Source organism: Brachyhypopomus gauderio, chromosome 2 (assembly GCF_052324685.1).
Source record: "Brachyhypopomus gauderio isolate BG-103 chromosome 2, BGAUD_0.2, whole genome shotgun sequence".
NCBI lineage: Eukaryota > Metazoa > Chordata > Actinopteri > Gymnotiformes > Hypopomidae > Brachyhypopomus > Brachyhypopomus gauderio.
Window position 1 is genome coordinate 14,071,712 of NC_135212.1, and position 27,568 is coordinate 14,099,279.

Sequence of the window (27,568 nt, forward strand, 5' to 3'; positions counted from 1 at the left end):
ATGTTTAAAACATACACCCGATGCACCGTATCTGGGGAGTCAAGTTCTTTATTGCACCTTTTGTTCTTCAGAGCTGAAAACTGACAAAGGTTTGCCTGTTCAAAGTCAGAATCTAGACAGCAGGATTATTGTTCGGAGCAATATCTGGTTCTTTGAGCGCTTCTGAACAAGCAGTCTCTAAATCCATAATTTAACTTACTTGCATAGTTTATGGATGGATACTGTTTGTAGTAAAATAAAAAATAAAATGTATCCCCTGATCACTAATTCCTGGCAATCCAGCTGCTAATTGTGGGGATATGTTTGTTAAATTCCTGCAAATAAGCTTTACTAGTTAGTGCAGAATTATTAAGTAAATGGTAAATTAGAAAAAAATTGCATCTTAAAATACTTTGTTCATACCAACATTCTGTTGACATTTTTAATACATTGCTGTAGCTGGAACTTGTGTTTGGCTCATTATAGTTGCATTGTGAATGGGCCTCATCATCTTTAGTATGGGTATGTCAGTGTAGCCTAATAAAACAATACCCTGAAATATCCCATTAGTTCTTTGGGCCCCATAACATCAGGTTGAGTTTAGTAGCAATGTGGGGTTTTGGGGGGTGCCGTGGTTTAACTCAGCAGTTGATTCATGTCTTGAACAGTGACTGGGTAGACTAGGTTGCAGCGTCTCTTTTCATTGGACGATGACGGGTTCCGTCCATCGATGAGCATGATGGGAAAGATGGAGTGGAATTTGATGATGTCAGCTACAGAGTCAAATGTCTGGAACAAACACAAGATGGCTGTAAGTGGATAAAGTCACCTAAAGTAGGAGCATTGTCCAAAAAACAAACCTTTCCATTACCAATACCAGTTGTTATTAACAATACTAGTAGTTTTTTACCAATACCAGTTGTTATTAACAATATCAGTTATTGTGATGTGCAATAGCTTTTGTGAATACAAGCCAGTGACCACCCAGTATGCTGGCCAGAGGTCTTGAATTACTTCCTCAAAGAGCTTAATTAGAGCAGTTTGGGTAGTTTGGCTCACATCATTGGTCTTTATCCTTGTTCCCAGTGAGTATTTGCTGGTCTCCTTGCAGAAGCGGATCTGGATGTTGAAGACTCTGTTATCGTAGAAGATAGCCAAGACGAAGGGCTCGTGGGTAGTGTTCTTAGAACAGTCACGCACTAGAAATGCTCCTTCCTGCGCAGAGACACACAGGAACACAGTGAATGATGGTGGTGGTGGTGGGGCCAATTCTACACCCTCCTCACACTGGCATTTGGGCGGCTCTGAGCTCTCTTTCACTTGGACAGCAGTCTGATCTTATTTGTACACAGTCTGATCTTATCTGTACACAGCTATATCAGCTCTTTTGAAGGCAGTTCAGTGAAGGGCTGGAAGTGAATTGTTAAAGTCAGAAATATAAAACAGACCAGACATGAACATTAGGCATCATCTGAATTGTAATCTTGCAACTACGCATCATGGTCTGTCTTTCATACACGCGTGTGTGTGTGTGTGTGTGTGTGTGTGTGTGTGTGTGTGTGTGTGTTACCCGGTTCACCAGGTGCAGTGCGTGTTCTGCCTCCACTCTGCTGAAGGCCCCCACATACCAGTCCTGTTCTGCAGACGCCTGCAGTATCAGAGGGGAGAGAGACTCCCTTATTAACACACCAACACTTCTTCTTTCACAAACACTGCGTCATCATTCTTTGGAGATTAGAAAAGAGTTCACACAGACTTGCTGACTCTGTGTTTATATGTTGGTTGGTGTTGTCTGTGTGTGTGTGTGTGTGTGTGTATGTGTGTGTCTGCGTGTGTGTGTGTGCGCGTGTATGTGTGTGTCTGCGTGCGTGTGCGTGTGTGTGTGTGTATACGAGTGTATGTGTGTGTGTGTGAGTGTGAGGGTGTGTGTGTGTGAGTGTGAGGGTGTGTGACCTCCTGTGGTTTGCTGTGTCCAGTGTAGCTCCCGTGTTCACTATCTCCTTTGACCTGTGGCCACTCGTGATGCTTCCTCACTGAATCTAAACAAGCAAAAAAAATTCTAACCACACAATTGAACCTAATTACAACATAATGTACAATAATTATCCAACCACATAATTTACCTCAGCACACACTACCTGCTGTGCAACCTGGCAAATGTAACTTAGAATATCACTCACACCAGAGCAGATAGTACAACTAGGATATGTATGAGTCATACTATAACCACAGGAGAGATATTACACATAACTATCAGGAAACAGGAATAAAGCCACAACAAAGGCCACTAGGATCTTGCCTAATATACCGATATCGGAATACTGAGAATTTGTTTCTAAATCTTTCTTTACATCCTGAGCCAATCGTTCCCAAGCTGTAACCTCAACAGAACTACTGTTTCCCACTCAAAAAGCACACACTTGCCTGAGCTGGTGTTCCCTTGTTTTGAGTAGCTTTAGGAGAGAGGGAGAGAGACACAATTACTGTCAATAAGTGGTGAAAAGCTTTGAACTACTTAGCCCACCATAACAGCAACCGTACGGCACTGTACATGGTACTGTAGATAACATGTTAGCAAACTGTGGCAGCATACACAGCTAAAAGCTTATAGCAGTTCAGAGGTCAGAGATGCAGTGGAGGTACTGCATCTGCAGCACTGAGCAGCCTGTGTAATACCCCGCCTAGGGGCACAGTGATCGTGTAACACCCTGCCTAGGGGCACAGTGATCGTGTAACACCCCGCCCAGGGGCACCGTGACCGCGTAACACCCCGCACAGGGGCACAGTGACCGCGTAACACCCCACACAGGGGCACAGTGACCGCGAAACACCCTGCCCAGGGGCACCATGACCGTGTAACACCCTGCCCAGGGGCACAGTGATTGCGTAACACGCCGCCCAGGGGCACAGTGACTGCGTAACACCCGTCCAGGGGCACAGTGATCGCGTAACACCCCGCCCAGGGGCACAGTGACCGCAGTGACCATGTAACACCCCGCTCAGGGGCACAGTGATCGTGTATCACCCCGCCCAGGGGCACAGTGATGGTGTAACACCCCGCCCAGGGGCACCGTGACCGCGTAACACCCCACACTGGGGCACAGTGACCGCGAAACACCCTGCCCAGGGGCACCATGACCGTGTAACACCCCGCCCAGGGGCACCGTGACCGCGTAACACCCTGCCCAGGGGCACAGTGACCACAGTGACCGTGTAACACCCCGCCCAGGGGTACCGAGACCGCGTAACACCCCGCCCAGGGGCACAGTAATCGCGTAACACACCGCCCAGGGGCACAGTGACCACGTAACACCCGTCCAGGGGCACAGTGATCGTGTAACAGCCCGCCCAGGGGCACAGTGACCGCAGTGACCGTGTAACACCCCGCTCAGGGGCACAGTGACTGTGTAACACCCTGCCCAGGGGCACAGTGACCACAGTGACCATGTAACACCCTGCCCAGTGGCACAGTGACCGTGTAACACCCCACCCAGGAGCACAGTGACTGCATAACACCACGCCCAGGGGCACAGTAATCGCGTAACACCCCGCTCAGGGGCACAGTGACTGTGTAACACCCCGCCCAGGGGCACAGTGACCACTGTCACTGTGTAACACCCTGCCCAGAGGCACAGTGACCGCAGTGACTGTGTAACACCCTGCCCAGAGGCACAGTGACTGTGTAACACCCCACCCAGGAGCACAGTGACTGCATAACACCACACCCAGGGGCACAGTGACCGCGAAGCACCCCGTACAGGGCACAGTGATCGTGTAACACCCCGCCCAGGGGCACAGTGACCGCAGTGACCGTGTAACACCCCGCCCAGGGGCACAGTGACCGTGTAACATCCCGCCCAGGGGCATAGTGACCACAGTGACCGTGTAACACCCTGCCCAGGGGCACAGTGACCGTGTAACACCCCACCCAGGAGCACAGTGACCGTGTAACACCCCGCCCAGGGGCACAGTGACCGCAGTGACTGTGTAACACCCCGCCTAGGGGCACAGTAACCGTGTAACACCCCGCCCAGGGGCACTGTGACCGCGTAACATCCCGTCCAGGGGCACAGTGACCACGAAGCACCCCGTACAGGGCACAGTGACCATGTAACACCCCGCCCAGGAGCACAGTGACCGCAGTGACAGTGTAACACCCCGCCCAGGGGCACAGTGACCGTGTAACACCCCTCCCAGGGGCACAGGGACTGGCACAGGCCTCTTATTTACGCAGTGGGATATGGCATGCTGTTAACGAGGCTCTGTGCTGCCCAACCACAGAGATAAGATCATAGCTGTGTGGGTGGACATGGCTGCTTTGTTCAGGAAGCTGTGTCTAACTCACGGCATGCAGCAGTGGAGTGAGAGACTGAAGTACCTTCGATGCAGATCGTGAGACTCCAGATCCAGGGAGTGTCTGTGGGCGGAGTCATTCCTGAACCCTCCTACTGGAGCAGAGCCATTGAGATGAGACTGATGAGAGGAAGAGCAGTGAACAGAGCTCAGAGTGGAACAGCCACAATACTTACCCAGTAACCTGCCCTCCTTTACCTGGGCAAGAACAACAGATGTGTTACCGGTTTAGTACCTGGATTATATGTGTTTATTGGGTTGTTTGTGTACACTATATACCAAAAAAAACAACTTACACTGTCACTGCTTTCTGGGCATGGGCTGTGAGCAGTAAGAAAAAGCAAATGTAATTGTTATACTGAGATTGTTTACTTCCACCTGTGTGTGTGTGCGTGTGTGTGTGTGTGTGTGTGTGTGTGTGTGTGTGTGTGTGTGTGTGTGTGTGTATGTGAGTGTGTGTGTGTGTGTATGTGAGAGTGTGTGTGTGTAAAAAAGACCCACTCACTCTGGCCGGGTGTGTGTGTAGTTTGTGGTCCGATGAACAGGGGTGTTGGGTGGGGGTCGAGTTGGGGGTGAATCGACGTTCAGATCAAACGCGTGGCTATTCTGAGACACGGTAGCTGTTGGATATGACTGACTCCCCTGGTCTCTTGGAAGGGATCTCACCGGTCTGGAGCACGCACACACACACACACACACATACACACACACACACACACACACACACACACACACACACACACACACACACACACACACACACACGTGTGTTTATGGAGCATGTGGAGTATATAGGTAGTATATTATGAAGAATATAGATATAAACTGTTCATTACCTTGGTGGAATCTTTGTGATATTCTAGAAAATAATTAAAATAATTAAACTAATGTCAGTATCAATAGTATCACGTGATTCTGATATGTTGATTCTGACACTCAAGTTGAACATGGTACAGATATGAGGGCTGTACTTTACCTCTTCATTACAGCCTAAGGTCCTTGATCTTCTTTCTACAGATGGAAAAAATAATTAACCTTGTCTGCACCTTTTCACGTAAACAGATTGGAGAGGCTACAGGTTTCTGTCTGTGAGCACTGGGATTAGTCTGTTGCTGATGGTACAGTGGAGAGTATCACACACACCAGTGTGTATGCTGGCCAGACCCAAAGGTCCCGTCAGTCATTCAAGACTCCACAGGTCTAATGTGATGTACCATGAGATCAGAACTTTACTACATGACTCCTGTCAAATACCAGCACTGCAGCCTTGCAACGAGAGTGGAGAGAGGGAGGGAGAGAGAGAGGGAGAGAGAGAGAGAGAGGGAGGGAGAGAGAGAGAGAGAGGGAGGGAGAGAGAGAGAGAGGGACAGCACAGTCTAACCTGGTGTAATCCTTTCCCTTCTGCTTGGTTTCAGGTCCCTGTTTATAAATGGTGCTGTATTTCCTGTTTAAGAAAAAGTCAAAGCAAAATTAAAGTAATTATGGGATGTATTCCCTTCAGGCATCTACATAATTGCTGTGTCCACAGCAGCATCTCCAGCAGGTCCAGGGCAGCACTGACAAACCCAGGGGCTGAAGGAGTGGTCTGGAGACTGGGGGAGGGGTCTGGAGACTGGGGGAGGGGTCTGGAGACTGGGGGAGGGGTCTGGAGACTAGGGGAGGGGTCTGGAGACAGTGGGAGTGGTCTGGAGACTAGAGGAGGGGTCTAGAGACAGTGGGAGTGGTCTGGAGACAGGGGGCAGATGTACTGCTCTGTGGTGAGGGAGTACTGTGGAGCTCTGTAAGTCTGTAGTTGTGTGTGAAGAGAGATGTAGACACTAACCTGGCCAGGCTGGGGGGTGTGTAGGTTGTGGCCCGATGAAGGGGGTTGTTGGGTGGGGGTCGGATTGGGGGTGAATCAACATTCAGATCAAACACATGGCTGTTCTGAGACACGGTAGTAATTTGGCTACCGTGCTGTCTTGGCAAAGATCTCACTGAGGTCTGATTAAGGGCTCTGGTGGCCTGGGGGAGTGAGAAGTGTTCAGGGGCTCTGAAAGAGTGCTTAGTGTCCGAAAGAGTGCTTAGTGTCCGAAAGAGTGCTTAGTGTCTGAAGGAGTGCTTAGTGTCAGAAAGAGTGCTTAGTGTCTGAAGGAGGGCTTAGTGTCCGAAAGAGTGCTTAGTGGCTTAAGGAGTGCTCTGGGGACTCTGGCCTTACCTACTGTTCTCCTGGGTAGTTGTGGAGGAACATCCATAACTTTCTGCTGATATAAACACAAACAGTTCAGCTCCAGGTAACACAACATAATTATTACAGCTTTTCAACAATTCTATTCAGGAAAATTAATGTTATCTCTTTCATACACACACAGACAGAGATGGCAAATAATTCTGAGGCACCAACCCTAAAATCTTCTGCTCCACTCTGAGACGGCCGTATTTTCACAGGGCGCCTATCTATAACACACACACACACACACACACACACACACACACACACACACACACACACACACACACACACACACACACACACAGCTGAAATGATGCTGATATAATTTTATCCATGTTGCAGTATCATGCTGTGGCCACTAGATGGACATGTTGGAACATTTATTAATTCAACTCGCCACTACCCACTGTGTCATCTACGACACACATCACACATCACTGTGTAATCTATGACACACATCTCTGTGTGAGCTATGACACACATCTGTCATTGAAATCATTTCAGTGTCGTACACAACTGCAATCTTGGTCAACACGAAACAACATCAACATTTTAAAGAAACAGTTCATCATTTAATTAACATAATTTTCTCTCCTTTTCCTGACAGTAGGGAGCAAATAAAGGGTTTGGAAGGCAGACGCTCCAACACTCGGCCAGAGGGCCAGCAAAACTGTACATGTGTGTTCCTGTGTTCTTGGTCCGAATGCTGAACTGTGAAGACAAGGTTGAGTGGTTTTCCTGGTCAGACTCGATACTGATTAGACTGAAGGTTCCTGCCTCTTCACTCTAACACCAGTGAACTTTCACCGCTCTGCTGTTTGGACTGCATATTTCCCCCCATATCTGAACAGTTCCCCAAAGACTGGCTGTGTGTGTGTGTGTGTGTGTGTGTGTGTATGTGTCAAGTGTGTGTGTCAGTGTGTGTCTGTGTGTATGTGTGTCTGTGTGTGTGAGTGATGTGTCTGTGTGTGTGTGTGTGCGTCTGTGTGTGTTGTGTCTGTGTGTGTATGTCTGTGTGTGTATGTCTGTGTGTCTGTGTGTGTGTGTCTGTGTGTGTGTATCTGTGTGTGTGTGTCTGTGTGTGTGTGTATCTGTGTGTGTGTGTGTCTGTGTGTGTATCTGTGTGTGTGTGTGTATGTCTGTGTGTGTTGTGTGTGTTTGTGTGTGTGTGTGTGTGTGTGTGTTTTGATTAGACAATTTTTGTATTTTACACAAACAGTACCCAAGCTGTGTACCATGCTTTTCCTGTAATGGATGCAGAAACAGTCAAGACACAAAAAGGTCCAGTCGCATTTCCACGGTGGTCCCTTCCACAACACCAAATCTCTATCAGGCAGCAGACGAACTACAGCAAGTATGGCACAACTAAACAATATCACAACACATTTGCTACTACAAAATAATGTAAAATTAAAAATTACGATATAATTCATGACATAGCCATCTAATAATTACCCACAACCTCTCACATACTCTCAGTCATTTAAAAATGCCTTGGCAATCAATTCCACAGAGTTGCAGCTACATACATCCTGATCCATTCTACTTTAGAGAGCAGTTGGGACAAATCTGTGGCTCTTCTAGTAGAATAATAATGAACTTCCTTCACTTGGTCAAATTCATTTAGTAAATACTCTGGAACAACCTCATACAAAATGTTAAACACCTTCCACAACTATAACTGTAATTTTATAATGAGACACTTCCAAATGTGTTCTTATTGTGAGATTTAAAATAACTATTCACATTTTAATTAATATAGATATTTAAAATAGCTATTCACATTTGATTTATTATAAATATTTTGACAAAATAACAATATTTTAATGTACTAATGCACTTTAATGTACTTTGGAATACCATCTAACAACACAAAATAATTATTGTTTACCTAAACATTACTACCTAAACATTGTGTGCATATGTGTGTGTGTGTGTGTGTGTGTGTGTGTGTGTGTGTATGCATGTGTGTGTATGCATGTGTGTTTGCAAACACGTGCATGTGTTTGTGCCCATATGCTTGCATGTATGTGAGTACACATGTGAGTATGTGTGTGTATGTGTGTGTATATATGTGTGTGTGTGTGTTTGTGTGTGTATATATATGTGTGTGTGTGTTTGTGTGTGTATATATATATATATATATGTGTGTGTGTGTGTGTTTGTGTGTGTAAGTGTGCCTGTGTGTATGTGTGTGTATATATATATATATATGTGTGTGTGTGTATGTGTGCCTGAGTGTATGTGTGTGTATATATATATGTGTGTGTGTATGTGTGCCTGAGTGTGTATGTTTGACTGTGTATGTGTGTGTACCTGTGTGTATGTGTCCCTGAGTGTGTATGTGTGTATGTGTGCCTGTGTATATGTGTACCTGTGAGTATGTGTGTGTGTGTGTGTGTGTTTATGTGTGCCTCAGTGTGTATGTGTGCCTGAGTGTGTGCCCACTTCTAGGTATTTATGTAATTTGCGTATTTCTTTCTTTTTTTTTTAAATAATGGCCCACCTCCACACCCCCATCTTTGGAGGACAACTTTGTTTTTATGTACAGATCAAATGACAATTATAACAATTCTGTATAATATAGTGATAACAATATGCAAAGTGATAATTATTGGGGTTAGGTGGACCAAGAAAAGAGGGGGAGAGAAAGAATAAAAAGGGAAAAGACAGAAGGGCAGGGAAAAAAAACAAAACAACCAGCTCAAATGACCACTGCAAAGTAGAGCAGAAAGTGTACCCAAGACATATAGCACAAAAGACTGTGATGTATATGTATATGTGAGTGTGTGTTTATGTGCAACATAAAAGTGCAACATAGGATAAATGTACAGAATGTACTTTGCGTATTTCTTTGTTTTGTGCTGGATGTGTAATTGGCTAAATGTGACATTACCTGCGTACTCAAGGTGCGCCGCCTTCGTTCTATGAGGGTAAAAGAGAACGACTGGCTCCTCGGGCTCATGGTACTCATTTTCCCCTGAGTCGTAGTCATCGGGTCTACCTGTAGTCCTGCCTCCTCTGTTCAGATGTTCCTGTTGGACAAAACAGGATGTCATTCACAAGAGGAGCAACAGGAGAGGTCCTCAGCTCGTGAAGCTCCGCCCCTTCTTCTCCTCGCTTGGCAGTGTTACGGTAAGATGTTCAGTCAGTGCATCAAGCACACACACTCAACCACATGTGTTGTAAGGAGCTGTTCTTCACAGGTTAAGGGAGGAATCCAGCTCTAGAGAACTGAAGAGACTGCAAACTGCAATGAAGATGTGTACAGGAAGTGGTCATACTGCCGGTCTCAATGTGGATGCGTACAGGAAGTGGTCATACTGCCGGTCTCAATGGGGATGTGTACAGGTGGTCGTACTGCCGGTCTCTTAGAAAAATGTGTCAGTGTCACCATGACAATCACGCAACACTACAAAAACAAAAGGCTAGCAATTTCACCATGTGCTTAATAAATATACATATACTGAAAAAATGTACATGCCTAACAATTTTCCCAAATTAACATTTGCATAACAAATGATAATTTGTCTGACGTTATCTCTATGCTCGTCTTGTGTTGCCTACACACAAACTTCAAATAATTTTAGTGACATTTAGTGACAGTGACATTTAGTGACAGTGACATGTCAAAACCTCAAAGCATAATCATATAGGCATTGTATTAATTTGTTGTAAAACATTCAAACTTATATATTAATTCATATGTGGTTGGGATACACACACACACACACACACACACACACACACACACACACACAATCATACATAAACACACAATCATACATAAACTTATACAAACAACACACACATACAATCACACGTACATACTCAATATATATACACACAGACATTGCAAACACATACACACACAAACCGTTTGATTAAGTCTAACATAAAATGCAAAATAACATGAGTATCTGATTTATTGTGGTATTATTGTGCTGAATCCAAATATGTTTTGAGAATTTCTCCACGTTTGCCAGATTACTTTTGAATCAGAATTCACTTTGTTCCAGGGACCGGAAACCAAGGACAGTGTTTCTGCTCTGTGCTGGCTGAACTCTGAAGAAGTGTTTCTGAGGTGCGAATCATTCAACTGCACATTTTAGAAGAACGTCTCTACATTCTGTAGGTGCAATTTATATATTTACAGCTTTAAAAATGCTTGATATAAAAAAATTATATATATATATATATATATATATATATAGAAAATTTTTGATTGAATATATTGAATCACCAATCTTAATGAAAAAAAATTACATTTCGTTGCCCAGTGCTGTGGAGTAATGACATAACAAAGACCAAGTATTACTCACCATTCTCAGTGGAGACACATTTCTATGATCTGCTGCAGTTGACCAGAAAATGCACACACGCACACACACACGCACACACACACACACACACACACACACACACACACACACACACACACACACGCACGCACACACATATATATATATACATGCAAACAAGCACACACACAATGACCTGGATTAGTTTACAGACAGCCAGTTCGGGTGACACTGTGGTGTGCAATACAGTGGAAATAATTCTCCCATGTTTATTTGAACATAAAATGGTCCATGGCCTGAACAGCTCTGCTGACACTATGGCGACACTAACAGGCGTTAAGCTGAGTTCAGTCGTAATTCATTAAATGCATTTCAATGGGTTTTACACTGTGATAGAGTGAAAACTGAGATGTAATTTGTATCAATATCAAATTGGAATCAGTATGGAGACTGGACAAAGAGACCCCCAGTGTGCAGTAATGCAGTGTGTGCTATATTAACCTGGTTAACTGGGTTAAGTGATTAGAATTCAATCAATTATCATCGTTATCATTTCATTATTAAGGGGAGCGATAATGATCCTGTCAGTTTCAATTAGCATAGCTTAATGGGCAGATCGGTTGTCTTTACTATTCAGCCACATAATGAGAACACATTTAAAATAAGGGAACTATTAACACAACAAATAAACATCCTTTTTCTGTTGTAAAAGTGGAATATCCATCATCTGAATATGTGTGTGGAACATTTCAGCATTTACGCATTCAGAAAACACGCATTCTACGCATTCTAAAAACAATATCATATTCCTAACTCACTACAACATGTACATGTTGACCACCAATAATGTCAAATAAGCATTTTGTTTACAACTCTATATTTAAAACAAATGCTGCCTATTTGTAGCTGGCTCCTGTGTGTGTGTGTGTGTGTGTGTGTGTGTGTGTGTGTGTGTGTGTGTGTGTGTGTGTGTGTGTGTGTGTGTGTGATTTTAATACCTTTCCTCAAAGGCACTTCACATTGAAGTAGGTGACTGTACGTTCCACGAACAGGGAATTGTTTGCTGAAAAATAAAAGCCGTAATCAGAATAAGGATCTTGTACAGGATTCTGATATGAGCTGCTGGCACAGTTGAGATCAAAGTCAAATGTATTCATGCAGTGTGTCTTACAACTGCTGTGACAGAGAGAGAGCATGAGAGAGAGAGAGAGAGAGAGAGAGAGAGAGAGAGAGAGAGAGAGAGAGAACATGAGAGACAGAGAGAGAACATGGAAGAGACAGAGAGAGAGAGAGAGAGAGAGAGAGAGAGAGAGAGAGAGAGGAGGGAGGGAATTTGCAGTTTATTCAGCTCAGGAGAATCAGAAAGAGAGGAGCACTCTCTCTAGTCAGACACCAAAAACGCACCTCACACAAGGTGCTCCTTACACTTGATATAAACCTCCATTCCATCTTTTGAAGAGAATATGACAACCAATTAAGACATGTTGCATGTGTGTTTAGGAGAGATATGAATGTGTTATAACTTAATGTCTTGAATGTGTTAAAATATCAGCACAGTATGTTTAGATCTCACACTCTTTGAGAAAGCAACCATATCTTTAACCAGTCCCATGGATATATCATATTTCTTAATTTAATATATTAAGTAAATTGACTTCTGAACAAGACATCGTTGTCAAGCTGTAACTGATGCTCAAGTGCACATGATTCAATAAATAGTTTGAGATGAGGAAATCACCATTGTACTATTTATTTTCCACAAATTTCAACAAACCTAAATATCCCTATATGTGGTGTCATTACATTGTTGAATCTGTGACACCCCAGTTGTCAATTTGCAGAAAAGCATTCCTCCCTTAACATTCACCAGTTTACTGAATAATCCCTGCACACATTCACCAGTATAATAAGTAATCCCTGCATGTGTTCACTAATTTACTGAATAATCCATGCACATGTTCATTAGTTTACTGAAAGATTCATGCACCTGTTCACCAGTTTACTGAGTAATCTCTGCACGCAATCACTAATTTACTGAATAATCCCTGCACCCACTCAGCAGTTTACTGAATCATTCCTGTATGCATTCATGAGTTTAATGAATAATCCCTGCACCCATTCACCAGTTTAATGAGTAATCCCTGTACCTGTTTGCCAGGTTACTGAGGAATCCCTGCATACATTCACTAATTTACTGAGTAATCCCTGCACCTGTTCACTAGTTTACTGAAAAATATATGCACACGTTTACCAGTTTACTGAGTAATCCCTGCACGTGTTCAGATTTATTGAATAATTCCTGCACTGTTCACTAGTTTACTGCATAAATCCTGTATGCATTCACAAGTTTAGTGAATAATCTCTGCACCCATTCACCAGTTTATTGAGTAATAATTGTACCTATTTGCCAGTTTACTGAACAATCCCTGCATACGTTCACTAATTTACTGAGTAATCCCTTGTCACGTGGGCTACGCCCCCCTCTCTTAGCTGTCACTCCGGTGTCCCTGCTCCCCGTGTCTGTGTTATTCCTTGCCCGTTATTCCCGCCCTGTTTATCTGTTTCTATGGTTTCCCCTCGTCTGCCACACCCGTGTCGTCATCATCTTCACCTGTGTCTAGTTCAGTACTGTGTATTTAAACCCCTTTATATTTCTCCTCCGTGTCAGTGATTGTGTCCATGTATTCCGTGTTCCCTGCTTTCGTGAGTTTTTGCTGTCAAGTCGCTCTGTTTCAGTTCCTGGTTGTTTCGTTTGTTCTGCGTTCTACCCGTGTTTGATTTCAAGTGTATCGGTCTGTCCTATCTCTCTATATGTTTCTTCTTCGGACTCCTTAGCTGATTTGGCCAACGTTTTCCAGGGTTGCCAACTTTTGCAGATCGCTTGGAGTGAGATTTGAACCTGGAGGAGGTGGCGAGTGTAAATTGTTGACGGGGGGGGGGGGGTGCCGAACGTAAGTTGTCAACGGGGGTGGCGAACGTAAAATGGACACAAACTAAGTGTTATACCGGTGGTTGGCGCCAGAGCGAACTAGTAACTCATTGAATCATAGATATGGATCAGAGGTAAATAAACTAGATTTTTTTTTTCGGCGTGAGATATCGCAAGTGTGGCGTGAGAGCGTGTGAAAACGGTCAAATGCGTGTCTCACGCTCAATGGTTTTCCTATTTGACCCTGAGTTTGGAATTCCCTTTATTAAATCTCGCTCTCCTCAGTGTTTGTGTCCGCCTTCTCACTCCTGCATACCCTGCGTTACATCCCTGCATGAGTTCGCTAGAGTACTGAGTAATTCCTGCACCCATTCACTGGTATATTGAATAATCCCTACACCTGTTCAGCAATTACTATTACTACTGAAATAATCTGACCAACTCAGCCATTACTAATAAATTTCGAGGACAAATTGGGTGAGTACAAACCACGCAAACATCTGACAACCACAGAGATTGTCCAGGATACTCGCTACTCAGTAAAACCCCCCCCTCCCCAACAGAGCACCAGCAAAAATAAGAGTCCCCAAGCCCAACTTCATCAATAAACTAAGACCAGTGCAAATCCTGAAAGTATTAAAGTTCATAGATTATCTCTGACTCAAAAAAAAAAAAAAAAAAACTCCCAAGCAGGGGGGTCAATAAAGGTAAATGTTTGATGGGGCCTCTGGCCTCCACAGCAACAATCCACAGGCCTCCATTTCCCCAAACTTTAATCAAAAAGGGCTGCTCCACTTCCTTTTCCTGTTCTCCTACTAGGGTTTACTTTCAAAATAAAAGTATCCCTCTCTGGGAATTAACAGGAAAGTGTTTCAAAACGATATATGTGTATATATACACACACATACACACACACACACACACACACACACACATACATAGGGAAAACAACACGTTTCAATGTACTGTCTGAGATAATTAGGGACTTTACTGTGAGGTAACCTAAATAACACTACCAGGAAACATATGTAAGTATTAATAATTACTACTACTACTACTACAACTACTACTACTGCTACTACCACTCCTACTACTACTACTGCAACTATTACTACTACTACTCCTACTGCTACTACTACTACTACTACCACTCTTACTACTGCAACTATTACTACTACTACTACTTCTTCTACTACTACTACTACTACTACTACTACTACTACTACTACCACTCCTACTACTGCAAATATTACTAGTACTAGGCTACTACTACTACTCCTACTACTACTATCCACAGATGTCCACAGATATCCACAGTTCAGGTGGGAGTATCTGCTCACAACTACTAAATGTCACATGTAAACATACATCCAGAGCTACAATGGAATGGTTTACATCTGAGCATGTTCATGTGTTAAAACGGCCTAGTGAAAGTCCAGACCTAAATCTCTCTGAGAATCTGTGGCAAGACTTGAATTGTTGTTCACCGACACTCTCCATCCAATCTGACTGAGCTTGAGCTATTTTGCAAAGAATAATGTGCAAAGGTTTCTGAATCTAGATGAGCAAAGCTGGTACAGACATACTCTAAAAGACTTGCAGCTGTAATTACAGTGAAAAGTGGTCCTACAAAAGTATTGGCTCAGGGCGCCTGAATACAAATGCAAATGTGAAAACCATATATGTTTTTTTTTACTTCACAATTACTGCTGTTTTCACATAAAAACCCAATAAAATACATTTATGTTTGTGTGTGTAACATGAATACCATGAATGTGGAAATGCTCAAAGGGTATGGAAACTTTTGCAAGGCAGCACTGTATCTCTGCACACATTCACCAATACACTGATCACACTTCCTCAGTGCACTTCCCTGTTTAAGTCCCACAAGTGCCCAACTCCAGTGTTTCTCACTCCAGCTCTACCCTGATTCACTATTACTGCTACCATATTACTGCTACCATGATTCACTATTACTGCTGCCATGTCTTCACTATTACTGCTACCATGTCTTCACTATTACTGCTATTATGATTCACTATTACTGCTAGCACCTTTTCTCCATTTGTGTCTATGTTTTGCTTTTCATTAAAACCTGTCCACTCATGTCTTGCTGTGTCTACATTACACAGTTTTAAAGTGTGTGTGGGTGTGAGTGTATGTGATGTTGATATAAAGAGTACAGTAGGGGCTAATGCAAGGATTTATATATATAACATTATTATGTTTTATCACAAACATTTTAATTGTGATAATGAATCTGTTTACCATATTGGCAACTGTTAATAACTACAGTTAATGACAATAAAACAAATTGAATTAGAAAATAAATTTCATTTGGATAGAGGAAGTTCAGATCGACAGGCTATAACAATTGTCACGTTCCAGCCCCGGCCCAGTGTAGTCCGTGTCTATATATGTACTTCCTATATATGTACTTCCTATATATGTACTTCCAGCACTCTTGTAGCTGTCACATTACAGTCCCAGACCCCTCCCTTCGGGTCTGTGTATATGCGTTCATATATGTACTTCCTGTGTGTGTGGTTGTTTGTGTACGTGTTCACCCGTCTCATCAGTCTAATGTGTCACACACGGGGCTCATTATGTGTTTTGTATATATTGTGTGTGATAGTCTTGTACCATGCTCGTCTTTGTGAGTACACTTCATGTTGATAGTTCAGTGTTCAGTGTTTGCTAAGTGCTACAGGTGCTATATGTGTTACAGTACTAAAGCTGCGTGTTTGTGTCTTCGTCTTCGTATCCTGACATTCCTTGCACGTTACAACAATTACTGAAAATGAAAATGATGGATTATTTAAGATGAAAATCATAAAGTTATAAAGATTGCTCTAGTTTCACCAGACAGCTACTCACTGTACAATATGTTTCAGAGGGTCAACACTATGATACAGAGGAGGATCAACACTATGATACAGCAGTGCCAACACCACAACACAGCAATGTCAATACTACACTTAAGATACTTGAACATCTCTGTGTTCTGGGTTTTCTGTTGTGTTATCATTATATACATTTGCTTGATTTGTTAGAGTTTTTGTCACTGCTTGTCTTTCTTTTCTATCAAAAACTCTGGAGCGAGCAGTCTATGACCAATTATCTCTCTTCCTCACCCAGAACCAACTCCATGAGCCTAATCAGTCTGGCTTCAAATGGGCACACTCAAAAGAAACTGCCCTCAAAGTGGTGACCGAGAAGCTCCATGCTGCCAAGGCTAACAAGCTATCATCAGTTTTAATTATTCTAGATCAGGGGTACTCAAATAGAAATTATGACGTTTTCGCTGCCCACATTTTATTTTTTCAATGACTGAAGGGGCCATTTACGGGGTTGTGTGACGGCGAACGTAATTTGTTGACGGGGGGGGGGGCATCTGCTATCTGTTTATTGTTGCCATAGAGGCAATCCCCTGCCTCGTCTTGAAATCGTGGTGCGCGATTTCAAAATAAGAGCGGATAGCGTGATTGAAAAAAAATCATTAAAAAAAAAAACTTTTCAAAACAGCTCACGGGCCAGAAATAGATGGCCCGCGGGCCGCTATTTGAGTATGGGGATTCTAGATCTTTCTGCAGCCTTTGACACGGTCAACCACAACATCCTCCTCTCTGTTCTTTCTAGCCTCGGTGTGACTGACTCTGCTTGGAAATGGTTCCAGTCATATCTTGAAGACCGTTCCTATCAGGTAACATGGAGATGATCTACATCCAATCCATGTAAACTTTCCACTAGAGTCACCCAAGGCTCAGTCGTAGGCCCTCTTCTCTTCTCTTTATATACTCATTCCCTTGGTGACATTATTTTGTCTCATGGTTTCTCTTATCATTGCTATGCTGATGACACCCAGCTAATTCGTTCCTTCCCTCAGTCTGACACCCAGGTTTCTAGGCGTATCTTGGCATGCTTGGCTGATATTGCTTCATGGATGACTGCTCACCACTTGAAGCTCAACCCTAGCAAAACTGAGCTTCTGTACATTCCAGGAACCCCAAACCTACACAATGACCTCACAGTTTCATTTGAGAACACCTTGTTAACACCATCAGAAACTGCACGAAGCCTGGGTGTAACGTTGAACAACGAGCTGTCCTTCTCAACACGTTTCAAAACTGACCAGATCCTGCAGATTTCTCCTCTGCAACATATGGAGAATACGACCCTTCCTTTCATAGGAAGCTACTCAAGTACTTGTGCAGTCTCTAGTAATCTCTAAGCTGGACTACTACAATTCCCTACTTGCAGGTCTTCCTCTACGGGTCATCAGACCTCTACAACTAATTCAGAATACTGCAGCACGACTGGTCTTCAATCTCCCCAAGTTCTCACATGTGACTCCTCTGCTACGTTCTCTTCACTGGCTTCCAGTAGTGGCATGCATCAGATATAAAACCTTGATGCTTGCTTACAAAGCCAAAAATGGACTGGCCCCTCCCTACATGATGTCTATCGTCAAAAGCAGATCCGTACAGCAAAGACTTAGAACCTCAAGCTTGGCTCGACTTGAAACTCCATGTTTAAAGTCTCATGGAAGACAAAGCTCCAAACTATTCTCCGTCCTGGCTCCAAGATGGTGGAACGATCTTCCATAAGCTGCTAGGACTGCAGAGTCTATTGCTATCTTCAAGCGCAGACTGAATACCCACCTGTTTGTTGAGTTCTTACCAGAGCACTAACTCAGCTGATACCACTTGCCGTTGTTCTTAAATTGTATGTCTGTCTATGGTTAATTGTGCTTCTTGGCAAACGTCTAACTTGCAAAACACTAGGTAATGACATTGACTCATGTAGTTTAGTAGTAGTCTGACTCAATGGTATCTTGAATTCGGGCCTGTTCGTACTATTACCTAGGATGTATTCTGTGATTAAATGCAAAGCACTTTTGTAAGTCGCTCTGGATAAGAGCGTCTGCTAAATGCAGTAAATATAAATGTGAATGCTTGTGTTTTGCTTTTGTATACATCTTGGAACGTGTCCTTTGGTATGAGAAAGGCTATATAAACTTATAAGTAGTAGTAGTAATGACTTCTTAGATATCACTAAAACTATTATCTGTTATTATTGTATAATTTTAAATGTAATAATTTTCAGTGTACTACTATTTTCAATAGTAGTATTGCCATGGGCTAAGAACATGCTAGAAGAAGTGAAAAAAAAACAGGACCCTCCAAATGAAGAGTTTAAAGGAAACAAAAAAGGAACATAAACATGCACAAACAGGAACTAAAGAATGCCGACAAACTAACACAACAGAGAAACACAACAAACACAAAAGACAAAGACCCCTTACAGCTGTATTTTGTACAGTCATGTCAATAAAGCCAGGCGGACTTGATTAGATTTTTCATGCTACATGATAGTTAAATTATCAATATGCATGTTGGACGGCTAATAGCAACTGAGTTTTCCAGTTCAGGACCCACTGGCTGTTAAGTGCAATCAAGCAAGCAGAACAACACTAATATAGTGAAGTATTGTTGAGACACTGATTCATACTTAGAAAATAAGATGAATCACTAAATGCTGAGGTTTAGTTTGACAGAGAAAATAACATGGGTAACACAGTGGCTTGGTGGTTAACATGTTTGCCTCTCAGAACTAGGGCTCAAATCCCTATCTGAATGGAGTTTCCATGTGTGGAGTTTCCTCCGGCGTCTCTGGTTTCCTCCCACAATCCAAAAATATGGAGGTTTGGTAAATTGGCAGACCCTGATTAATTCTCCCTGAGTGTGTGTCTCTTCATGTTCAATAAAAACAGTTGTCTGAGTGTGTGTTTGTATGCCCAGTGGTGGATGGTGCTCTGTCCTGGGTCTGTCCTCTTTCATCCCTGCACTGCACCTGATTCAGTCCCCCAGGGTGCTGTGGTTGCCGGTATAGAGGACACTGCACAATTGGCTACTGCTTCTTGCTGATGTGTGATTGGAAGACTTGTACCTGTGTTAAAATTTGTAAAGTGGCCTTGAAAGATGCTATAAGAATTGCGGCTGCCTTGTTCAGAAGTATAGATCCTCTATCTAACCTTTCCTTTCTTAGCAAAATCATTGAAAAAGTTGTGTCAATCCAGTTGAATGATTGTCTCTGGTTTTGGAACTCTCCACAGCAGTGAAGCAGTGAAAACAGTTAAAGTAGTAAATGACCTGAGATTGAATAAGAATGCAGGCAAACTCTCAGTCCTTTTTCTACTAGATTTAAGCGGCGCTTTTGACAACGTTCATCATGAAATACTTCTTGATCGACTACAGAGCTGGGTAGGCCTTAGTGGCTTAGTCTTAGACTGGTTTAGATCTAACTAGGCGTGATTAATATGTTGCATTAGGTACCTCTTTCTCCACACGTCAAAAAATAACTTGTGGCGTCCCTCAAGTATCAATTCTTGGGCCTTTATTGTTCAACCTATATATGCTTCCGTTACCGCATATCATTAACAAACATGGTATTAGTTATCATCAATATGCAGATGACACTCAACTTTACATTTCTCTAGAACCTAAAGCCCTAAAATCAATTTGCTCACTGTTTGACTACATAGGTGATATAGGTGACATGGATGTGTGACAATTTTCTGCAATTAAATAAAGAGAAGACAGAGGTTCCTGTTCTTGGTAGTGATTCACAAAGGAATGATGTCCACACTTCAAATCAAATGAATCTGAAGGCCAAACAATGGGTTAAGAACCTGGGTGTCACCTTTGATAATGAGCTCAGCTTCAAATCTCGAATCATGACTACATGCAAGACAGCGTATTTTCACCTTCAAAACATTGCTAAGGTCAGAGATATGCTCTCTCCTGCTCAGTGAAAAACTAGTCCATGCATTTATCACATCAAGGCTAGATTATTGTAACGCTGTTCTATCTGCTCTTCCAAAAAGCTCTATTTCTCACCTACAGCGAGTTCAGAATGCTGCTGCAAGGGTTCTGACCCGCAGGAGAAAGAGAGATCATATTACACCTGCACTCCACTCACTGCACTGGTTACCTGTCAGCTTTAGAATAGATTTCTTTACCTCAGTGAAATGATGGTTAGATATGTTCTAGTCAGGTCTCTCAGGTCTTCAAACAGTAATCTACTGGTTTGGCAAGATTGGCGAGGGTACTTTTAGCCACTATGGCCCAAAGCTCTGAAACTCTCTTGAAAACTCTTTTGCTATTGACTAGTGATGATTCCCACCACGAGGGTCTGGTATTCCTTCTGACCTATGCGTAATATATTTTTGTACTTCAGCTTATCACCGCTGATCCAATGGTGAGGTGGAATGCCTAAATCACAAAATGTCACGGCTAGCCCCACCCCCACCTGTCAAATGTCTATGGTTTGGTGTTTCTCCTGCCACTCCCATGTCATTTGTAACCCCACCCCATGATTATCATTCCCACCTGTTTCTAGTTGTTTCCCTTGTTATTGAATGTGTGAACATTGATCCTAGTTATGTATTTTGAGTTACTGGATGTTTTAGTTTGTCTGTTTAATCTGTAAGTTATTTCCAGTTTGTTTGTTAGTCACTATGAATCTGTGTTTGCTTGTTGACCCTGGACCGTGACCCTGACTCTGATTATGGATCTGCCCTTAATAAACCTGTGCAGTGGTTTAATAAACCAGAGTGCTTAATAAACCAGAGCGCTGCTCTGCTCAGCACATGCATCCGCCCCATCGCTCACTGACGCCCCAGGCGTTACACAATGGGGATCCCTTCAGTCTTCCACAGGTACTGTCCTTCTACTGTACCCTACTAGAATCTTCCCTGAAGTCCCTGATGGAATAACTTGTTCAGACACAGTGAGCAGACCTGGGAGGAGACCCACATGCGTCTACAGAGAGCTGTCTGGAGAAAAGTTATAAAATGAGTTCATATATATGTATATGGAAACATATATAACACGCACAAACATTTACACGCACACAAAAAAAAAAAATATATATATATATATATATATATATATATATATAGAGAGAGAGAGAGAGAGAGTAGAGAGAGAGAGAGTAGAGAGAGAGAGAGAGAGAGAGAGAGAGAGAGAGTAATTTCCTTTTCTTTCTCTGAACTCTGTTCTTGAGATACTTGTGCAGATCTAATAATAGCAGGTCACCGAATGTAGTTTCCTGCTGCCTCTGTGGCAGCCAATGCAAGCACATACAAACACACCCATACATACACTCCCTCTCACACATACACACACAAACACACCCATACATACACTCCCTCTCTCTCACACATAAACACACACACACACACACACATACAAAACACACCATACATACACTCCCTCTCTTTCTTTCTCTCTCACAAACACACACATACAAACACACCCATACATACACTCTCTCTCTCTCACACACACACACACACCTACACAAACACACCCATACATACACTACCTCTCTCACACACACATATACACACACACAGACACACCCATACATACACTCCCTCTCTTTCTCTCTCTCTCTCTCTCTCTCACACACACACACACACACACACACACACACACACTACTTACACTACACAGACATCCCACACATCAGGAACATTAGAAACACAAGTTATGATAAATCACACACAAAAAGAACCTCCATCACTAGAAATGTACTTGTGTCACCTGGACACTCTGCTCATTAGCTCCCTTGTAGTCAGACAAACCTTGCATCTTTGTATTCAGACAGATCCTATATCTTTCTGTTAGGTGATTCTGATATTTGTATTCGGGCAGATCCTATATCTTTGTTAGGTGATTCTGATCTCTCAGTACCCAGGAGAAGTGTGGTGAGAATTATCCAAATATCTCTAATTTGGTGCATTGGAGGAAGCTTCTCTCAATTCAACATTTACCTCATGCTAGATGTCTAATATCTGAATACGTGTTATACATGTGCAATATATAAAATTTGTATTATTGCCTCGTTATTCTCCTGTGAATTATTTGGCTGTTGTATCATTTCTCGTAGTTTGATTACAGTGGGGAAAATAAGTATTTAGTCAGTCACCAATTGTGCAAGTTCTCCTACTTAAAAAGATGAGAGAGGCCGGTAATTGACATCATAGGTAGACCTCAACTATGAGAGACAAAATGTGAAAAAAAAGAGAAAATCATTTTGTCTGACTTTTAAAGAATTTATTTGCAAATAATGGTGGAAAATAAGTATTTGGTCAATAACAAAAGTTCATCTCAATACTTTGTTGTATATCCTCTGTTGGCAATGACAGAGGTCAAACGTTTTCTGTAAGTCTTCACAAGGTTGGCACACACTGTTGCTGGTATGTTGGCCCATTCCTCCATGCAGATCTCCACTAGAGCAGTGATGTTTTGGGGCTGTCGGCGAGCAACACGGACTTAACTCCCTCCAAAGGTTTTCAATGGGGTTGAGATCGGTAGACTGGCTAGGCCACTCCAGGACTTTGAAATGTTTCTTACGAAGCCACTCCTTTGTTGCCCTGGCAGTGTGCTTGGGATCATTGTCATGCTGAAAGACCCAGCCACGTTTCATCTTCATTGCCCTTGCTGATGGAAGGAGGTTTGCACCCAAAATCTCACAATACATGGCCCCATTTATTCTTTCATGTACACAGACCAGTCGTCCTGGTCCCTTTGCAGAGAAACAGCCCCAAAGCATGATGTTGCCACCCCCATGCTTCACAGTTGGTATGGTGTTCTTTGGATGCAACTCAGCATTCACTGCAATTCACATTCACTGACAAGTTGTGTTTTTACCAAATAGTTCTACTTTGGTTTCATCTGACCATATGACATCCTCCCAATACTCTTCTGGAACATCCAAATGCTCTCTAGCAAACTTCAGACGTGCCTGGATATGGACTGGCTTAAGCAGGGGGACACGTCTGGCACTGCAAGATCTGAGTCCCTGGCGTCGTAGTGTGTTGCTGATGGTAGCCTTTGTAACGTTGGTCCCAGCTTTCTGCAGGTCATTCACTAGATCCCACCTTGTGGTTCTGGGATTTTTCCTCACCATTCTTGTGATCATTTTGACCCCACGGGCTGAGATCTTGCGTGGAGCCCCAGATCGAGGATGATTAGTAGTGGTCTTGTAGGTCTCCCATTTTCTGATTATTGCTCCCACAGTAGATTTCTTCACACCAAGCTGCTTGCCTATTGCAGATTCAGTCTTCCCAGCCTGGTGCAGGTCTACAATTCGGTTTCTGGTGTCCTCCGACAGCTCTTTCGTATTCACCATTGTGGAGTTTGGAGTGTGACTGTTTGAGGTTGTGGGCAGGTGTCTTTTATACTGTTAACGACTTCAAACAGGTGCCATTAATACAGGTAATGAGTGGGGGAAAGAGGAGCCTCTTAAAAAAGAAGTTACAGGTCTGTGACAGCCAGAAATCTTGCTTGTTTGTAGGTGACCAAATACTTATTTTCCACCATTATTTGCAAATAAATTCTTTAAAAGTCAGACAAAATGATTTTCTCAATTTTTTTCACATTTTGTCTCTCATAGTTGAGGTCTACCTATGATGTCAATTACAGGCCTCTCTCATCTTTTTAAGTGGGAGAACTTGCACAATTGGTGACTGACTAAATACTTATTTTCCCCACTGTATGTGCTGCATGTGTTGCTTCTTGTCCACTGTGTATTTAAATGTGTGTCTTGCCCTTACTTGTCAGTCGTTGTTTTTGAATGTATTGCATCCTATCGCTATGTTTAGCGCTGAAGTGCTATAGTCTATATATAATAAAACGTGTGTTCTGTATGTTGCATCTGGTTACATTACAATATCTTTAAAAAATTGTAAAATGTAGTTGGAACGTCACAGAGAGAGCAGGATATCGAGACCGCAATGTTTCATTTAACGTTTTTATTGGGGGTGAAGCAATAGCTACCAGCAATATTTGACAAATAACACATACGGCACAACAGGAACAACAACTGACAACGTTACAACGAGACACACACATATATACACGATTGAAAACAAGAGACAAGTGCAACACCACCTTAAACAACAGACAGGTGATACCATACACACAGGCACACACACATGGAAGTATAAACATGGACATACACGAACTAGACCACACAAAGACACATCCAAACTGAGGAGCCCAGGACTGTACCGTGGCAGTGATTATGAGAAATGCATTATTAGAAAAGAAAGAAGTTAGGTGAGGCTGTCCTAGGAAGTTCACACCAAGAGTAGACCACAAGATGCGTAAAGAAGTCTCCAGTAAGCCTAAAATGTTATCACAGGACTTACAGGTAGCTCTTGCCACAGCTGATGTCCAAGTGCATGCATCTACCATCATAAAGAAACTGCACAAATTTTCACAGGAGCTGTAAATTTGGTCACTGTATCAGAGGGTGATGGAGGGAAATGTGAGACTGTCTAAAACTGAAGCAGAAACATGGGTGGACATTCAACAAGACAACAACCCAAAATATTCCAGGAGATCCACCACGTAACGGAAGAAAAGAGAGAAAAAAACGGAGAGTTCTGGCGGGTCAAAGTTGTGACCTTAATCCTACTGAGATGATTTGGGGTGACTTGAAACAGGATGTGCATGCAAGAAACTCTTCAATCACCACATAGCTGAAAGAATTGTGCTTGGGGTAGTGGGAAAAACATGTAGCATTTAGGGCCTAAAGTGTTCTGACCTTTTTATGCAGTAGGGATTGGCATAATTTTTCTAATTTTTAAACATAGTTGATGTAACTTGTTTTATGCAAAGGTCATGCAATTACATCACCTTAATCTATAGTAGATATTGTTTGAAAGAAGATCAAATATTGACATGTCCTAATTTTGTCACATGACTGTGCAATAGATTGACATAAGTAAGCTTTACTTCAAATAGATACAGAAGCACATGGTCAGAGGACACATTGTTTCAACGTTAGGTTCAGCATAGGAAGCAGAAGATGGAGATACAGTGTCATGGACATGGACTATGTCATAAACGTGGATGAGATCAGACCGACCAATCCAGCTCCCACACGACATCTTTCACAGCACATTGGCTGTTCCGTTGAACCTTGCAAGAACTGTGCTCCTGTGTTAATCACTAAACCTTAAATTAGTTACGAAGAAACTGCAAAAAAATGGCAAGTTTTAAGCACAATGTTTTACCAAAGGAACAAAGCCTCAATACAGGGGAGTTAATTATATCTGTCTATCATTAAACATTTACGGGTTAATCTTGAGAATCCAGTGAAAGGCAATATAGTGTCAGATAATCACAGAATAGCCAATGTAACTCTACACATAATCCAAAATAAATCTGAATTATATTCAAAATTGTAGTGAAATTGTGATTGTAATTGTAAATGCATAGTGAAGTACAGTTTCGACAATCACAGGACATTTCAGAGCTCTCCAGTGGCACAATGCATGACCCTTACGTGTGTGTCTGTGTCTGTGCCTGTGAATCTGTGTTTGTGTGTGTGTCTGTGCTTATCAAAATCAACCTTTTGTAACCTGTTTAAAATTAACTAAAGAAGAGTAGAGACAGTCATTACGTTGTGAAGTATGATGCATATGAAGTTTTCATAGAGGAAGATTCATGTAGATTCATAGATTTATAGAGAAAGATTCACATGAGAATTTCAAGCAAGTCACACTTTTGAATATAGAGATTATACATAATGAATAATGAATAAGATGGTGTTCACAGACCAGAAACACATGATGTCCTGGCCCTTCTTGTATGATACTTTAGCCATTAAATGGGACCCAAAACCAGACAAACCAGCAAATAAAGTGTCGAGAGATTCAGTCAACTGATTTAAAATCCTGATATAACACTTAAAAATATAACACGTTTACAAATGCACTTCCATTACAGTTACACAGGAAACCTACTGCAGTGTGTCTAACACTGTCTAACTGTTAACAGTCTGATATTACCTCTATTACAGTGTGTCTAACACCATTACTACTCTGGCTGTTAGCAAAGAAAAAGTCAAATTTATTTATATAGCGCTTTCTACAACACGTTGTCACAAAGCAGCTTTTCAAACGCGCGGGTCCAGATAAACAGTCTATTTTCTCTCATTAAGAGACTATTACATCACTCAGAACAGAGAGTTTCTGTCGCAGTCTAGTGAAGCTGCTCTCAGCTTTCCGGTTTTCAGCACTAATCGAAGGGCAGTTTATTGTGTGCCAGTGTCAGTGCACTGATCCCTGAGGCCCTGCCAGTCCTGTTCCTGCCCCAGACACTGCCAGTCCTGCCCCATACCCTGCCAGTCCTGTTCCTGCCCCACTCCAGATTCAAAGCAAGAGCATGTGGACAGAGGTGTCTTACCTGTCAGAGAGCAGTTACACACAACTTCGAAGAAGTCGCTCTAACGGACTAAAGCGGTTCACGGTGCTGAGAGCAGGTTTGTGTCACACAGCCAGGCCGCTCGTTGTGTGTTTTAAGTGCGCACATGTGAGTGAGAGTGTGTGTGTGTCATGAAAATAACTCACAGCATTTCACGTCGCTGCAGAAAGTGTGAAGCAGCGATGTGCAAGGTCAGTCTCTCTCCTGTGGTTTCTCAGCTCACTTCCTGTGTGAGATTACCATCTGTACTCTCCTCCATTTACAGATGATAATCATCGAAACACACACACACACACACACACACACACACACACACACACACACACACACACACACACACACACACACACACACACATTCCCTGCACCTGTTTGATATATTAATACATACACATCCCAACTAAATACACATGCATATACACCGAATATCTGCATGCACATACAGACACACACACAAACACACACAACCTTTAAAACTAATTACGTATGAGAATAATAAGGCAAAATCTATA

The 27,568-nt window shown here is 42.6% G+C and overlaps 1 protein-coding gene across 7 annotated transcripts; it reads right to left on the reverse strand.

Moving 5' to 3' along the window:
* Positions 1-30: 30 nt before the first annotated feature.
* clnk (cytokine dependent hematopoietic cell linker) lies at positions 31-27,324 on the reverse strand. Of its 7 annotated transcripts, none has more exons than XM_076988018.1 (18): positions 27,204-27,324; positions 11,844-11,908; positions 10,867-10,898; positions 9,441-9,579; positions 6,716-6,768; positions 6,530-6,575; positions 5,714-5,776; positions 5,309-5,343; positions 5,169-5,191; positions 4,838-5,002; positions 4,629-4,653; positions 4,509-4,530; positions 4,358-4,424; positions 2,404-2,432; positions 1,933-2,018; positions 1,550-1,627; positions 1,039-1,194; positions 31-768 (listed from the first exon to the last, which is right to left on the reverse strand). In XM_076988018.1, the coding sequence occupies exons 1-18, from the start codon at positions 27,206-27,208 to the stop codon at positions 616-618; spliced, it is 1,242 nt and encodes a 413-aa protein (XP_076844133.1). In that variant the 5' UTR covers positions 27,209-27,324; the 3' UTR covers positions 31-615. The 7 variants fall into 7 exon arrangements, with proteins under 7 accessions (XP_076844133.1, XP_076844130.1, XP_076844132.1 ...); XM_076988015.1 differs by having other exon boundaries at positions 4,358-4,427; positions 27,204-27,323; XM_076988017.1 differs by lacking the exon at positions 4,509-4,530 and having other exon boundaries at positions 4,358-4,452; positions 10,867-10,895; positions 27,204-27,323.
* Between the last annotated feature and the right edge of the window lie 244 nt (positions 27,325-27,568).

Bases quoted from the DNA above. Each gene is read 5' to 3' on its own strand.
- clnk (XM_076987996.1), bottom strand. The intron at 9,580-10,866 runs GTGAGTAATACT...TTTGTCCAACAG, and splicing joins ATGTGTCTCCACTGAGAATG to GAACATCTGAACAGAGGAGG. The intron at 4,654-4,837 runs GTGAGTGGGTCT...TACTGCTCACAG, and splicing joins TACACACACACCCGGCCAGA to CCCATGCCCAGAAAGCAGTG.